General features: G+C 36.1%; 1 protein-coding gene across 1 annotated transcript; it reads right to left on the bottom strand.

The window, feature by feature from the left end:
• Positions 1-11,199: 11,199 nt before the first annotated feature.
• Positions 11,200-15,320, bottom strand: ngb (neuroglobin). Its single transcript, XM_052581298.1, has 5 exons — positions 15,099-15,320; positions 14,651-14,884; positions 13,661-13,769; positions 12,365-12,484; positions 11,200-12,201 (listed from the first exon to the last, which is right to left on the bottom strand). Exons 2-5 carry the CDS (start codon positions 14,746-14,748, stop codon positions 12,049-12,051), a joined length of 480 nt encoding a protein of 159 aa, XP_052437258.1. The 5' UTR covers positions 14,749-14,884; positions 15,099-15,320; the 3' UTR covers positions 11,200-12,048.
• Between the last annotated feature and the right edge of the window lie 2,780 nt (positions 15,321-18,100).

Below are 18,100 nucleotides of genomic sequence, written 5' to 3' on the forward strand. Positions count from 1 at the left end.
GTAGTGTCTCTATTTCATCATTCTATATGTTTAAACAAATCCCTACCCTAACTAGTCCTGCACTGTTTGTGCTACACTGAGAAACATTTGGTGTTGAAATTATTTTTACTCAGAAACTGCTAGTAAAAGAGAAATTCTGTCATCAATTACTCACCCTTGTGCTGTTCCAAACCCATAAGACCTTTGTTCATCTTCGGATCACAAATTAAGATATTTTTTTACCCTGAATAGACAGCAATGCCACTACCACATTTGAGGACCAGAAAGGTAGTAAAGGCATAATTAAAATTATTCAAAAATGTCTTCTCTTACATGACAGTCTTTGACACGTTCATGAGAGTACTAAGATGAATTGTGTGTGCATTCCTCTGCTTTCAAAGCTCTCAGTTTTCATCGAAAATATCTTAATTTGTGTTCTGAAGACGAACAAAGTTTCTACTGCATTTGAACAACATTAGGGTTAGTAATTAATGACAGAATTTTCATTTTTTGGGTGAACTTTAAGTTCCCTTTAAGTCAAGTAACACACTGAATTAAACTTGAAATTTTCAAGTAGAAAGATTTAAATGTAATTTATTAACAAGATTCGGGAGGAGCGCGTCAGATACTTAGCCTAATCAACACAGGTGGACCATAATCAAGTAATCAATCCCATAGTATAAATATCGCTGACTTACCTCTATCCATTGACGGTTTATCAGCATCCCTCCTCCACCCCATCTCCTCACTTCAAGTTCACTTCATAAATAGACGGGGAAGCGGGGGTACTCTAGGTTCGGGCCATTCCCGAGCTCGGAGCCCTTCCCCGGACAGCACGCCAAATACGCATACCATACCTCAGCTAATTATATGTAAGCGTGAACTAGTGAAATAGTCATAAAATCTACATTAAAGGGATTTAAATGCAATTTAAATGTTTCCTTTTTCTTTGTAGTGTTACAAGCATTTGGTGCATAAAGAAGATCTGTAAAGTTTCGAAGACTAAAGTCTCAAATCCAAAGAGATATTCTTTATAAAAGTTAAGACTCATCCACACGCCCTAAAACAGCTCGTTCTAACAGCCCCCCATCATCACATCACCATGTGGGAAGATTCGCTGGCCAGATCTTTACGCAAAGAAAGAAGGCATAATTTTTATTCTCCCTGTAGTATTGTCATTGTTGCAGCCACCACTTTGTCGTATAGACGCTGTGTGTTTTACTGTGAAAGCGAAACTACGTTGTTTGACCTTCCAAAAGAGGACGATATCCAGTCTGTCGTGCCTGGAGCTGATCTGTGCTGGTCTCTGAGGAAATACATTCGCTTTGCACTGTGGATCGCCAGATCGGCTTTTAACGTGAATGTAGCCAATTCCAGCCTGGGGTTGTTACATGTGGTTGCTGCCAACCGAATGGACACTTGGCCTTCCAAAAGAGGATACGACTAGAAATCAATCAAATCACGTGTGTAATGTGTTTGTCGTCTTGTCGCTCTATTGGACAGCATCAGAATCTGTAACATTTCTGTCACACGCTTGAAGTATTCAGCCAATCCCAATGCACTAGATGTTGTCATAGGCAATCACAAAAATTTTTATTGAAAAAATAAAAATTTGTTTCGTGCTGCACTCTCCAAAACATGTTTCCTATAAGTGTTCTTCAGACTCAGAAAATGAAATGTCGCCACTTAATTAAATCTCCTGCCGTACCAGAAGATAGCCAGCGGTCACTTGACTTGTCAACACTTGAAAACTGCCAATTATGTCTTCCCTGCACACTAGATGTCATTACCATGTGTTATGTGTGCATATGTGTGTGTGTGTGTGTTATGAGACACCACAGCAGCACAACAACCGAAGCCGCACATGAGAATCGCTTCCAAAAAGTAGGACATGCACATCAGTCATAAGGGGCCGGATAAAATGTGGACTCTGATGTTCTGCTTCACTGAGCTTCTAGACATAGCCTCTTAAAATTCATGATTTCTTCCCCTGTAAATATCTGTTCCTTAGACTTGTTATAAAGACCACAACAGTAGGTTACCAGAAAGGAATTAAGTTACAGTATATTCCAGGACCTCAGTTATGGAAGTTTCCATGTCTATGTGGAAAGTTCCATAGGTTGAGTAGAGCTGATAAATGGAATTAGATGTGTCCCACCATCAGATGCTTGTGGAAATACGAAATAAACCCATAAAAATGAAAGATATTTTGATATTTAATTGATTTGCCCTTTGAATCGCTGTGAATGTCCATCCACAAGCAGTCTTTGGTTAATTTAGGCTATTCAGCGGTTTTTGTCTCAGCTATTATTTTCCTTTCTTTTGCAGAACTGGCAGGGATATCTGACGGAAGGCCAAAATGTGGATTCATCTGAAATTCTAAACATTTTTCCAGAAGTAACAACCGGGAGACAAAAAACATTGTATGATTTTATACTCGGCTGTTTGTTTGTGCCACTTCTGGTCTGTATGCATGAGCTGAGATGTGCTTTTGCAAGGACACCGACCCAACCATGTGTCCATGCACACAGTCAGATAAAAATGGCTTACCAAGTGATGATAGATATCTATCTATCTATAGATAGATAGATAGATAGATAGATAGATACATATAATTACTCGGTAACTTACATACGGTAACTGCAATAGGTCGAAAAGTTCAAATGATCCTGTGTGGAGATAATAGCACAACTTGCCTTTGCAAGGACTTTTCGGGATTAATTACACAGATGTTTACCATTCAGGGGGGTGAAAATTCCCTGATGGTTGTGGTGATTAATATGTTGGAGGCATCAAATGTGGCTGAGTGTATGCCACAGCTCACCTCTCTAATGCCAGGCTGTGAAGAGACGTGAGTCTGCATACTAATTACCACAGTTTGGCCTGGCTCTGCACAGTCAACCTAATTATTTATGTGTGTGAGTGTGTATTGCTATAGAGAGGTGGAAAATTACCAGTTTAAATGATAGTAAAATCAAGGGTTTGCACTATTGTTCAGATGACACATATAAATACTAAATATTATATTTTATGCTGCAAATATGACACATAAACAGCACCTGAAGTAGCAAAAAGAATACAAAATGTGCCATTTACATAGACTACTTAATATAATATTAAACTTATGCATTTAGAAGACACTTTTATCCAAAGCGACTTACAGTGCATGCAGGTTATCAATTTTTTAACCTATCTTATGTTACTGGGGAATTGAACCCCCAACCTTGTGCTTGATAGCACAATGCTCTACCAATTGAGCTAATGTTTCACGTTTGTGTTTCTCTTCGATTCTTTTGCACCAAAGCTAATTGTTGCCACTTAGCATATCTTCAAATTTTTGTTGTTAATCTCTTATTAACTTTGTTTCATTATCAGCTGTAGTCATTCAACTCCCATTGAAATAAAGGTCTTCCATGAACTGCCCTTAATCTTATGCAGACGAGTTGTGAATACCATTAGAATTACAAATTGTGAAGGTCATGTGATCAGTAGTCAAGCTGAAATGACAAAAAGTTCAGGTGACATATAAACTTAGAAATGTAGAGACAGTGCAGAAATTATACAAAATTCTAAATGACTTCTTTCTCAATATATGATGTTAAAAAAAGCATCCATGTTGCAAAAATGGGACCAAAATAAGACCATGTTTCATCAGTGATGTGCTCCACTTATGGGAGCAGCGAAGAAAGCAATACACTTGTCGCAGTTGCAGATGTCAATACAGGAGGAAAAAAATTAGCTTGACATTTTCCTTCTGTCTCCTAAGCAACCTTCCTGAGCAGACAGTCTTCAGGAGGTGAATACCCCTGGGAACAGAGCACGCTGCTTTCTCCTCCTCTGTGCCATATGCTTGGAATAGAACTGCCACTGTTTTCCCTATTTGACTGCTACCTGTGTTTGTCTCCCCTGCTGTGCATGTGCATCTGAACAGCTTGATTTATTATGAAACAAGCTGTTATGTTAGAATGTTTGCATTTTATTAGCACATGAATCTTGATCAAGTTAATCTTTCTTTTTTGCACTATTATGCTTGACCAATTGTACTATAGTCAACATTCACTACCAGTTTTACATTAGTCATTATTTACAGGCCCTCATGTCAGCTATATTCTGAAGAAATAATTAAATTTTATGTACCATAAAAGAAAAAGTAATCTACGGTGCCCAGGAGGTGACATGGTCAGTTCAATTAGTTTTGTCGTGGCCACAATATACTAACTTGTGGGAACGTGATTATATGTTGTGGCCAAGATTAATTATTATTAATGGGAAAGTCAGATTAACTCGTGGGAACACGACTTCTTATGTTGAGGGAAGAACTTATTTTTCTCATGGCCATGAGTTTAATGTGTATACAAACCTGCTTGACCATAGCAACCTGTGATTATCTGAGGTGGATTAAATATTTTTATAACATTAAACATTTAATTTAATATTTGTATATTATTATTATTACATTAACTTATTAGGGCTATATTTGTACATTTATTTGTTTGCTTACCCTTTTAATTCCTGAATCGCTTTACATAGTTAACTTTTTGTATAATTATCCTAGCATTTGCTAGCCTACCATATATTTTGCAAATAAATGCCTATCAATTATGCCAATAAAGTTTTGATTTCGTGATTGTATTTATGCCCATGTGTGATGAGAAATTTTCTTTTACAAATGAATGATTACATGAATGATTACATGAATGATTAACTCCTTAATTCCTCAAACGAAACACTATAGTATTTATAATTATAATTACGGTCTATTAATTATAAAATTAAATATATGTTAAATTTAAACTGCATTCCAGCAAAAATTCCAGTCAGCATAATCAAAGTGAAGAGATCGAAATAAAGGGAAAAACTTCATATAAATGAATATAAAAAATATAACCAATAATATTAGGCTAATAATAATAATAATAAAATACAAATATTAAGGGGAAAAGGCTGTAGGATGGTTAAAAATGTATTTTTGTAGGCCTATTTTATATTACGCACTTTATGTAATATTTATTCATGGTAAACTTAATTTGCAGTGGCCAAGAGAGCTCAACACGCTGCAAAGAAAACAACTTCATAAATTTGATAACCCACGCGCTGCAAATGCACACAACACAACCAAATTACAAAAAGCACTGCAAATAGAAAAAAAACACCCACAAATTAAGAAAACAACTTCATTATTTGGACAACAAACACACTGAAAATGCCCACAAAAACCAAATAAAGAAACTGCAAATGAACTTCTTTATTTGTTTGCATTGTGAGCATTTGCAGCACCTGCTGTCAAACTGATGAAGCAGTTTTCTTGATTTGCTGGTGCTTTTTCTATTTGCTTGTGTTTTCTGAAGTTGCAGGGTGCTGAGCTCACTAGGCCACCGTATAATTTGAATGATGACCTTCGCAATACAATCCGCTATCCAAGGCTAATATAATAATTTAATAATGTAATAATTTCTATAATAATATAATATTTTCTTAATTAAAAATAAAAAGTTAATGAATCCATCTCTGATAATCCTGGGTTGCTCTGGTCATGCAGGTTTGTTTATGCATTAAACTCATGGCCATGCGAAATGGATGTCGTTTATAGCATCTCGATGCCACAACATACAGTAATATCATGTTCAAAACATGGCTAACGTGGCTATGACTAAACTAAATGAACTGAACATGACACCTCCGGGGCACCGTACATACAGGTTTAAGATTACGAGATTTGACTTTGATTTTTAGATCAACAATTCTTTTAAGCAAATGGTTTTTGCTGCTGTACCTTTAAGACTTCTGTATGTAAATAATAAAATTGGCTAACTGTAATCTTTTAAAGGGGTAGTTACGATTTTCTCATAATAAGTTTGCTGGGTACGAAATGTGTTGATATGTAAATATAGGTGGTCATATGTTAACATGGTCATGGTTGTGACTTCATAATTGTGATGATTATGATTTATTATGAATGCTCAACTTTAGCAGCCTAATTTCCATAAATTGTTCAAATGGACTAGGAGGAAAGCCTTGCTTTGTGAGTATGTCTTCACAAAGTATTTCTACATAGTAGGCTACATCAAGCTATTTTATTTAAAAAGAACAAGAAAACCCAATGATCTGTCCCCCTTAATAGCTTTAAAAGTAGTGTAATTTTCGTTTCGTCCCAGATATGTCGAGCCGCACTGCTTTGAAATTTTGGCATAAGTGTGTGGTGTGAACTCTTTCTGGGAATTACTGTTACAGTCTGCTGCAGTTTTCTTGGCAAACACACCACGGCAACTTTAAATGTGCAGAGAGTATCTGATAACCATCTGACCGCTTACTGCGTGCAGTCTTGTATTTCCTGTCATTAGTGGGATCCTGAGGGGAACTAGTGGAGATGTCGAGGAAAGGTGTGAAGACTTTGGCAGAGGCTGTGTCACAGAAGGACTCTCATTAGAAGAGGGAACATCAACACCAGAGACTGACATGTACAGTAAGGTGCCACCAACCCCTCGTGGAAGGTGTGGAACGAACCACACAGCTACTGAACCTACAGTAATCCACAACTGTTACAGTTAGCTTTTCAAATTTGGAATGTTCGGTTCAAACTTTGATCTTGGTTACCACACAGTGATGAACGGCCAATTTACTCAAAGATTAAAAAGTCTCATCAAGTAGATCATACCAGTGGTTTTTATGACCAACTAGTGATTTGTGAATGCGTAAAACATCTCTTTTGTTTGAGGCCATTTACATATTTGGGTATTTACTCATAGTGTATATTACATATTGCTAACATGAGGCGGTGCATCCAAAATTGCATATAGTATAATAAATTGCATACATAGTAGGTGAAAAACAGTGTGTGAATATTATGAGTCTAAATTCACAGTATTCATAATACAGTAGGCAAAAAGTCCCTGGATGAGCTTTTATTTCCGGTGAGATTCCACAGTGCACATCTAATGGACGCTTCACTTTTAGTCCACAGGAGATGATTTGTGAATGGCAGTGAAGTCACAGGTCACATGACAATGACAACATAACGAATGATTGCATGTTCAGCCTATAGGTATGTGAGGAAGCACATAGTGTTTCTTTACAAAATGACATCGCCAACTACTGGCCTGGTATAGATAACACAGTGAATTGAGTCGTTTAGTCATTAGATCTTTTTTTAAATGATTGTTGTTGGTACAGTAAACTTTTCAAAAATGCAAAGGAAAACCTTTCATTACATTGTTCACTGTAAAAAAAAATCTAAAGTTTACAAAACTTACAAGATTAAGGCAACCAGCTTCAGGATATTTCTGAGTTTTCTCAACTCTCTTTTGTAGGAGATTTTTGAGGTCTCTTAAATATTTGTTGTATAAACTGAAAACTCAAAAATCTCCTGAAGCTGGTTGCCTTTTTCTCAACTTTTGATTTATGACAGCGTTGAGCTGCATCGATTCTGTCGGAGCATCTACTGAATCAACAGATGACTCTCTTGATATGATCACTGAATTGTAGGTTTGATGCCAATGCATCATTTATGTAAAAAAGCCTTTAGCCTGCACTTGATGCACCACCAAGAAAGTAAAAATATATTATCAATCTATAAATGATTTTATCTCTTAGCTATATTTATGCTATTATCTTAATCTGTACCTACAGTTCACACTAATGTGTTCGTTTTATATCCTTTTGATAATACACATTTATTAGCAGGCTTACCCAATGTAATAACACAAGTAAAATAACAGAGAGAAAGAGAGAACTAAATAAGATTTCTTCAATGTGTTTTTGGTGGGTCTTGAGATTCTGTCTCCGTGGGTTCTAGCACGAGAAGTTTGGAGAAGCTTCATAGAACTTGTGTGCTATTTCCAAACCCTCTGACAACATAAGACAGCTTTGTGTGAGCAACAGACCGATCCTTTTGTTGTCGCTGAAACTCTTTCCCTCTGCCAACTCTTATGTGTCTTATATCATATATCATTCGCATTACCGCATAATTTTTTCATAATATTTGGGTGATCTATTACTCTACTCTTAGACTATTTTAACATAAATATACGTTTAAATTAGCCAAATGACATGAAGTTAGTGTAGAGTCAAGCGAATCATTTTGATATTGATAGTAAACCAGAACCATGTGAACATGTGTGAACTGAATGCAGATCCCAAAGCCACAGTCCAGCACTCTCTGGTCCTCTCTGAGTCTCAAAATACAAACCCTCCACACGCTCTCTCACTCTGCTTGTCATGGTTGTCATGGTAATTTCCAATGCCCTGCTTCCAACACATTGCAGACTTTCTAAAAATAATGATCTCTAGTCTGTATTGTTTTTAGTGTTTTTATTATTATTGCGCCTTTTTATCTCCGTCTCTCTCCCACTCTCCCACTGTCTCTCGATTTTACACTTTATTTAGCTTTTAGGGCAGATATAGTACAAGTGTTTGTGGCTTCTATTCTTTGGTATTCTTAGAAATATTCACAATTAATTATAAATCTGGAATCATATGCATTTCAAAGAGGAGCCTATTAAATAAAATAAAAAAAGACTCAAATGGTGTTATATAGCAGTGGTGGATAGACGCTGATATTTTTGGAGGCACAGTTTTTGCTTCTTATATGTGAGGCAGAATATGCTTAGGCTTGACAGTCAGCCTTCAAGACATTTACAATGATGCAGTGTAATTGAATCCACAAAGCCAGTGAGCAGCTCTCGCTTCTGGAGTTTTGCTCCGTCTCATCTACTCTGACAGTGTCACATCAGAGAGTGCAAAGGCGTAAACAGTATTTCTTCATAACCTTCTGATTATTGGAACTGGGACATTGTGAAGAATAACATAAGACAAATGCTGTTTCTTTTTTCTTCAAGCCCGTGTGCCAGTGTTATATAAGGATCATCTTCAAGAAACCGTGTCCTCAAGACTTACAGTTGATATAACTAATGGGATTTAATTGAAATTTGTTTCATGCATTGGTTTAGATTTAACTCTGTAAAAGAAAAAAGGACATTTGAATTTGACCTGAATCGTCCCTTAAAGGGTTAGTTCACTCAAAAATGAAAATTCTGTCATTAATTACTCACCCTCATGTCATTCCAAACCCTTAAGACCTTCGTTCATCTTCAGAACACTAATTAATAAATATTTGATGAAATCCGAGAGCTTTCTGATCGTGAATAGACTGCAATTATTTTTGTATTCTTTGCACACAAAAAGTATTCTCGTAGCTTCACTAAGTTAAGGTTGAACTACGGATGTCACATGGACTATTTTGACAATGTCTTTACTACCTTTCTGGGCCTTAAACATGTCAGAAGAGGTCAGAAAGCTCTTGGATTTCATCAAAAAATATCTTCATTTGTGTTCTGAAGATGAATGAAGGCCTTGAGGGTGAGAAATTAATGCCAGAATCATAATTTTTGGGTGAGCTATCCTTTTAAATGTCTTTATTTTAATTTATTGATTTATGCATTTTCTGAAGAATACTGTTTATTTAACATTGTTATTCTGTGAAATTTTCCGATTTCAAAATAAAGGGTAGTAAGGGAGCACTTTTTTCAATCACATGAGCTAAGAGAAACCTTGGTTTGAAATAAACCAAGGTTTCTCTTCCGGTTTATATCAGGTTTTCATAATGTTTACAGTTTTTTTACATACTGGCCCTATCAACGGTTCAACTCTGTTATGTGTACAAGACTCTATACTGACTGCAAATAATATAGCATAGTGCAATGATATGTGCAAGACCATTATTAGACTTAACCCTACAAAAATAAACATACAATGTAGGGTCAAAGTAAACTGTTTATTGTGATTATAAAAATATGACTTCCAAACTTATTAACAATGGTAGAAATAATTTTTACGGGTTGGACTTGGGGTCATTACGATAAATAAATAGCATAATAGACTTTAGTCATAGCAAGGCTGAAACTATACATATTTAGGATTCAGGGTAATTTAGAATTAGCCATGTAAAAATGTCACTACGTCTCTTAAAGCTAATGAAGTTCAGCAGTTATCTTTTTTCCAAATTAAATATATACCACTGTATGCTGAGATCGACTTCTAATATTATAAATATGACGAGGAGATTTATAGAGAGATCAAATATATTGAAATGGAATCTCCATGCACTCATTTCCAGCAAGGACCCATATGCAAGATTTTCTTTATTTCTGTCCTTTATTACAAATAAGCTTCCAACACATGTTTACATAGAGCCTTGACTGATCCTGATTCTAGTTTGATTGGTGACTGGCTGAGGAATAAGGATGTACAGTGTAATTGAAATATAACTTTTTGGTTACTGAGGAGCCAGGTCATAACATCGCTGTTTAATATCAGCTGCTTCAGTGAGGTAGACATTGAGACAATTCAGTCACAGAATATCAAGAGAAAAAGCACAGAAGAAAACACTACACACACATGACACTTCAATGGTCAATAAACATAAACTATCATTTGAAAATTTTGTAAACATTGCATCTTCATAAAAGATCCTCAATACTAATAAGCTAGTCATTCCATAAAGATAGACATCTTAGAGGTTATTGGAAAGCCATTAGGTGGTACATACATATTCAGAAAAAGAGAACAGTCTCAAAGAGAGAGAGAACTATATATATATATATATATATATATATATATATATATATATATATATATATATATATATATATATATATATATATATATATATATATTACACAAAAAGTAAAATAGTGCACCATTGAGCAATACATAAAAATAAATAATCATTCCACATACACATAAACATACAGAAAAGGCTAGTAGGTATTGTCATATAAAGTAACATGTAAAATGTAACATACCCGCAGTTTCAATATCTGTGACAGTCCTACGCACTTTGAAATACTTGGCCTGAACCATTTAAATGTAGAAATATCTCTTATATAAAGAGGACAACATTTCTACAAAGCTATTGAATAGCAGCAAAAAGGTTATCATCGCTTTGAACATTTTTCTATAGCTCATTATTATGGGAACAAATATTCTTATCTTAGATAAGAGTGTGTTTGTTCTTAACTTACAAGGTTGTAATAAGCCAACGAATGCAATTTACTATTTTTTAAAAATATTACTCACAAAAATTGCTAACAAAAATTGTGAAATAAAATTCTTATTAATGGCTAACACCCACTGGAGTCAGTTAGCATAAAGACTTTTTGACTATCTACAACTGTAAATAGGTGAACAAATCATCTAGTCACTATGATATAACAGTCACTGTACGTGAAGTAACAGTCTACACAAGTCTTTCGTAAGTAAGTCTTGGAGTAGAGTGCGTCGCGTGTAATCCCATACAATGGAAATGTAAACTTATGACATGGCACAGGTTTATGAATTAACAGTCTAAAAATCCCAAAAGCTATTTCAGATGTAACAGTTCTCGTCATTTACTTTCATCGCCAGAAATACTGTTAACGGTTGAAAAATATGGCAAACAACATTTCACATGAACATTTGGATGGTGTCAAAAAAATCATGCCTACTGATTGCTTATTGTCTTTGATACTATCATTTGGACCATATTGCCAAATACTACTATGTTCATGCGCAGTGAACATCACTAAACTTACAGTAAACTTAAACTACACACCACACAGGCAGGAGCATTAATTCTGTGTAATTTAGGGTTAAATTGTTGTGGCTTTAAAGGCCGTCATCTAAATTGATTCCAAGAGGCTTCAGAATAAAACTTTTTTCAAGTTGACCAAGCTCACATGGGCATGGTAAAATCTGTTTTACGCTCACATGAAACATCAAAACATTTAAGATAGTTGAAGGAAATACATTTAGCCATTACTATATGTACAAAGCTAATTTTGCTTTTGAAGTTTCAACCATAAACTATCTATGTCCTGCACTCTTAATAAGCATACTTCAACCTCATAGGCTTCGTTATCTACAATCTCAGTTCGCAGTTAGACCAAGCTACCAAAGTTAGGACCATTCGGTGAACCAAATGAACTGATTTTCCCAGTGGTGGTCCCATATTCAAGCCCCTCACTCTTAGTTTGTGTAGAAGTTGGTTTGTGACCTCAAGGGTGTTCCAGTGTGAATCTCACATCTAACTTCTTCTCAGTTGGACTTATGTTCGCCATTCTTGGCCCAGCCTCTGGTCATGGCTGATACCACGATGCTGTACATATTGAGCCAAGCCTGGCGCAGCGGTGTCGTGTAAGCCGAACCAAGGCTGGACTGAAGCATATAAAGCAGGGACTCTCCAACCACCTAGGGAACATGTGAAAGAACCCAGTCAATCAATCAATGGTCTGGAAAATCACTGTGACTCTCCTGAAGATCACTGTCAATCTCACTGTCATCTTTGACGCTTGAGTGTTATGGATTTAATTTCAGTCACCATAACTAAACCATGTTGGCATAGTGTACTCACAGTAAAGGATTGAGTCTTCACCCCAACTGCCTGGTGCTTCCTGCCCAGGTTCAACAAGAAGTCCTCCAATGTATGTAGGTCATCAAGATGGCTCACAGCTGCATCAATCACTAACATCACCTGGACAAATGTATACAGTCGGTCTTGAGCTGGGTTTACATGGCTGTAAACTCAGAAGTTGGGTCAAAGTTAGTCAAAAGAAAGAGTCATTATGGCCTAAATCAGGGGTGTCCAAAAATCTGGTAAATCCCCGCCTGCAGAGTTTAGCTTCATCCTGATCCAACACAACTGTTTGAATGTCTTGCTAGGTGTGTTTATTTGGGGTTAGAGCTAAACTCTGCAGGAACAGAGTCCTCCAGGACAGGATTGGACACTCTGGTCCTAAATGAACCATGTGGCTCTATGAGCAACAACCAAACAGATCAAAGCATAACTTTTGACATATAATGGGAGCAAATGCAGCTTTCAGGCAAGTTTGCTGCAGGTGGAGGATGAGTATTAAAATCTCCATCTAGATATATCCTTGACTCATTGTGAGGAACTTTTCAGTTACCGGCCTATCAACTACTTTACCAACAATGCCACACCAAGACTGTTTCTAAGTTCTACAAAAGCAAAGAACAGCCTTGCACTCTCAAGAAGACTGGTCCTGCCTTGTCTCGTCACGTCCACCATCTGATTGGCTGAATTCTTTCATGAGACGTGTGTTCTGCCTGGAAACAAAGACGCCGTGACTCCAAACCCCCTCATGGAGCAACAAAGGCGTTTTGTTTACAACTGTGACAATCAATGCTTTTCAGGATCAACTAAATCCTAGATTTGCAAAAGTATATGAAATATGTAAAGTTTGCGGCATAGACTCTTTCAAATATGTCCAAGAGTTTTACAAAAGGATCTGTTATTGTCGGGACATTTTCACACCCCAAAACATTGAATGGCACCAAACAAAACTTGATTGGTTGCTTTACCTGTCAATCATATGGCCTCTTTCAGAGCTCCTTGGCCAGTCAAAGCAAATTTTGCATATGATGCATATGCTTGTTGCTCAACTGAGCGCCCCAACACATTTTAAGTACTACCACAATTTAATGCACAATAATTGACACATTTACTTAGGTTTTTTTTTGGGGGGGGGGGGGGGGGGGGGTTATTAGAATTGAACATTGGCAGTTAATAATGATGTAGAGCGAAAACACAAGGACACAAGATCGCTTAAGAAAATGTATTGAGAAACTGCCCAAAAGTAGGTTCCTGCACTTTTACTCCACCAGTTGTACAGTTGACCTCTGACCTCACCTTGGTGACGTGCTCGAGGAACTCTGGGCTGGAGAGACATTCAGGTGCATCCCCACAGTTTGTGCTGTAGCTGAAGAGAGTAAGAAGTGCTGGATCCAGCTCAAATAACCTAACAAGAAATGTTACATTTAATCAGGCAGCACTACAAGGCAGTTCACTGACATGGATCTTCAACCACAATTGCTTATTTCACATTTCCTTAACAAGAAGGACAATTAAATTAGGCAATTTAAGCAATTTGATGATTAACAGAACAATTCACATCCTTTTTCCTTTGTAGCTTAAATCTCATTTTCTTTCAAATAAAGCCACTTTTATCCTTTATACTGAGTTTGAAAAGCAATACTCAGGAAAGTGATACTTGGTAGCATCTTTCTTTTTAGAAGGTGATTCTGATGAAAATGATCTTGCTGCTCCCTGTCGCCAAGCAACAAGTCAAGCCCCTCACTGAGCTACAGTTAGAGAAACAGAGAGTGGGAGACTGATGGAGAATGTTTGATGGATTTAAAGACATCACGCTTTAGTTTGTTTATTCAATTGCTATACCTTTATGATAAGTACAATCTGTAGTCATGGAATGCAAGGACACATTTTAATTGTCAATTATCGCATGACTAAGAACTATTTATTTGCTTAAAAATTCTAAAAATGTACTTACTTTAAAAAATTGTTCATTATTTTAAATGCATTGTTCATATATTGTCAATTATTGCATGATTAAGTGCTATTTATTTGCTTAAAAATTCTAAAAATGTATTTACTTTAAAAAATAGTTATTATTTTAAATGCATTATTCATTGCTGAATACAATTATTTTATTAAATTCCTATTTTGGACAAATGCATCTGTCCCACAAAAGCAGCGTATGTGTTTATGATCCGCACAGCTCTGCTTGCAACTTTCTAAATAAACATGCAGACTAAATTAAATAGCACTATCCCTTGCTATAAAACAGTTTTAGCCTGCGTGCATTGAGACTTGATATATTACCTCGTGAACATAACAATTCCATGTGGCACCTTGTTCTTCCCCAGACTCTCCCAGCTGTCCCGGATCAGACCTTTATCTTTTTCAGAGAGTTTCTCCATTGTGACTCTCAGTAATGCTGTGTTCCCTGGTCGTCTTTCAATGGTGTGGCATCAAAATATCTTCTTCTGTTTAAAGTAGGACCTACCGAATTCCCATTTCCAGACTTCCAGAGTTCAGTCTTCCGGTATGACCCCCCTGTGAAGTGCCAACATTGCATATCATTTCCCAAGGACAAATAAGACTTATCAGAGGAGTTTGCATGAGGGTCTACAGGTTCAAATACATTTGATTTACAATCTATTTGCAATGCACTGAAATAAATTTAGCTGCAAATGCTTTCCAGCAGATGCTTCATGCACTCAAGAAACCTAACTTAGCCCTGACTTTAAACAGAGTGAAGCTGACGTACCGTTCATCCACTGCTCTAGAGGTGACCTTCTTCTCTCAATGCCTTCGTCTGTCTTTCTCTGGCATTAGGATTTCTGTTTGTTCACTGCGTATATGTATATGTCAAGCCTGCTATCCTTGTGTTTGCTCTCTCTCTCTCTTTCTTTGTCTCACTCTCTCTCTTTCCTCTTTGCTCCCCCCGCTCTCTCACACACATGCAAACACTCACTTTCTCTCGCTTTATCTCTCCCTCTATCTGCTCCCTCTCCCCTCTCTGCTGCATGCAACCTCATAGATGCTGCTTGATGTGCATGCAAACTAGGATGAGGAAACCTTATTGACAATCTCATGCATTTCAACAAAGACCAGTAACTTACAAATATTTGAATGTGTGTTATGTTTTTGTTCAATCACACTGTAACTGTCCTGAATGCTCTAACCCTCGCGTGCTCATATGGACAGAAATTATGGACAGAATGGAAATATCTCTAATCTCCGCTGCTTCTACTAATAGCACGTTACGAGCCATAGCTCCTCCTACAGGTGAGAGTCTGGCCTTCAACAAAATAACAACACCTTCAGGCACTTCTGTATGCATACATAATCAAAAAACACATTCAAGGAGAACGACAGTAATCTGAATATACTGTTTTGTAGATGAGTGAAAGAACATAAATACTTAAAGTTCTTGTGCTTTTGAATAATGGCAAGGCGTCCTGCATGACTTTGGTATTCATACTCACAGAGTTAGGTCAACTGCGTCACTGTATTCTGCTTAAAAACTTCTCTTCATTCTTTAAAAAAAAGATTACATTTATTTCAAGTTTCGTGAAAAAGTTATTTCGTTTTATTTTTAAAACAATATGTTTACTTGCGTGTTACTGTATGTAGTACCAAATCCATCAGAAGAAATTATGAAACCTATAATGTATCTAGTATATCTATATAACGTTTCTCAATGGTTATTTATAAGAATGTTGTATACTGAACATAAACTACTGTTCAAACTAGGGTTAGTAGATTTTTCTTCTCTCTCTCTTATGAAATTAATACTTTGATTCAGCAAGGATTAAGACAGTTAAGACATTAAGAACGTCACAAACAGTTCTTTCAAATAAATGCTGCTCTTCTGTTTTGTGTAGGTTTCTTGAGCACTGAATAATTATATTAGAATGATTTTTGAAAGATCATGTGACACTGAAGACTTGAATAAAGATGATGAAAATGTAGTTTTCCATCGCAGGCTTCAAAGATCGTAAAATATGTTGTAATAATAATAATAAAGTAATAATAAAGTTATTTTAAATTGTAATTCATATTTCAAAATATTGCTACTTTTACTGTATTTTTGATCATCTTATAGAGACTTGGTGGGAAAGTTCTTTCAAAAATATTAAGAATCTTATCAAACTTTCAAATGGTTGTGTAAAGTTACAGTATGATGTCAGATAACTATGGAAGAAACTTTATTTTGACATTTTTAGTCGACAATTTGACATGCCTTGAACTTGAACATATTATTAAGGAATAGAAATTTTGAAATCATAATGTTGTAACCTGTGCATTTAAGTTCAATTAAACTCATTCACCTTCGTCCAGCTTAACAGGATCATTCTTGAAAAATCTTAGTCAATCCCTCTGTTTATTTTATTGTTTTTTCATGATTACATGTAGAAGAACAAATGTATTTGCATGGATTCCATGAATAATTAGCATCTTATGTCCAACCTGATTCAGAGGTATATCTTTCATGTTATCAGTCTAAGGGACATTCGGTTGTGTCACTTGAAGATAGTGTGACAGGAGAGAGCCCAGTTGCCATGGCGACCTCGCAGGAGCGCTTGAACTTTCAGTTATCAGACACTTAAAGCTGAAGATAGAAGCTGTCACTCAAACGCAGCGTTCTGTCCTCCCTAAACGACTTGAGTGATGTGTGTGCATGAAACAGACCAGACAGACACTCAGTTTTGTCAGTCAGCTTTATGGTATCCACATATTTAACAGATATAAAAAAAGAAATGTCTTAGTATGATAACATTACCTCAACATATATATATATATATATATATATATATATATATATATATATATATATATATATATATATATCATCAGAATACATAGCTACTTTTGAATAGTCATCACTGGAGAATGATACTCTTTTAAGTACCCTTTACTGTAAGCTACAAACAATGCATCCTTAGAATTACAGTTTAAAGTTTTTTGAACTTCTGATTCCATTGTTTCTGAAATCAATGTTTTTTAATTGTGGTTGTTGTTGTTTTTTGGTTAGCACAAGCTCAATATATTTTTCATGTTTTATTTTAGCGCATAAAATACATCAGATATACCATACTCGTGATTTTCTTAAGCATTTACATGTCTTGAAATAGAATTACCCCGTGGCTAAATGGGACTACAGAGGTTGACTGGGATCACGCTGAATGTGTAAACTCATCTATTTACTAGTCCGCTTTTATAAAATTGTGGTGTTTATTGTATTCCTGCAAATAGGGGAAAGGTCCTTGAGCCTGGATTTGAACTTGGGACACTTTTAGTGCAATATGTCAGCACACTGCCCACGAGACTATCGGTGCCGACATAAAGTTGTGTTCATTTGTGAAGATTATCATGAATTATGAACTTCTGTTGTTAACAGGGCTGCATTTCTGCGATAATCCAAAAGGCAAGATTCTATTGGCTTTTTGTGTGGAAGAAACCAGTGTGATGCAAACTTTTGGATTGGCATAAAAAATACAGCATCCCATCCTCCATGTTTTTTTCTTTTTTTTCCACTGACACACCCCAAGTCTGAGACTTGAGCTCTTAGAAAATCTAAACTTTCCATTTGTAGGATTTTGTGGTGATGTTCATATACACACAACCTGTAAATCCTTTCGAAATGATGCACCAAACTGCTACCAAATCTTGACCCCCTGACCCTCCCATTACCAGTAAAAGACATAATTCCAGTGTATACCAGTATAAGAATTGGAACAAAACCCTACTTCCACTTAAACCTCA

Source organism: Carassius gibelio, chromosome B17 (genome assembly GCF_023724105.1).
Source record: "Carassius gibelio isolate Cgi1373 ecotype wild population from Czech Republic chromosome B17, carGib1.2-hapl.c, whole genome shotgun sequence".
Taxonomy (NCBI): Eukaryota; Metazoa; Chordata; class Actinopteri; order Cypriniformes; family Cyprinidae; genus Carassius; species Carassius gibelio.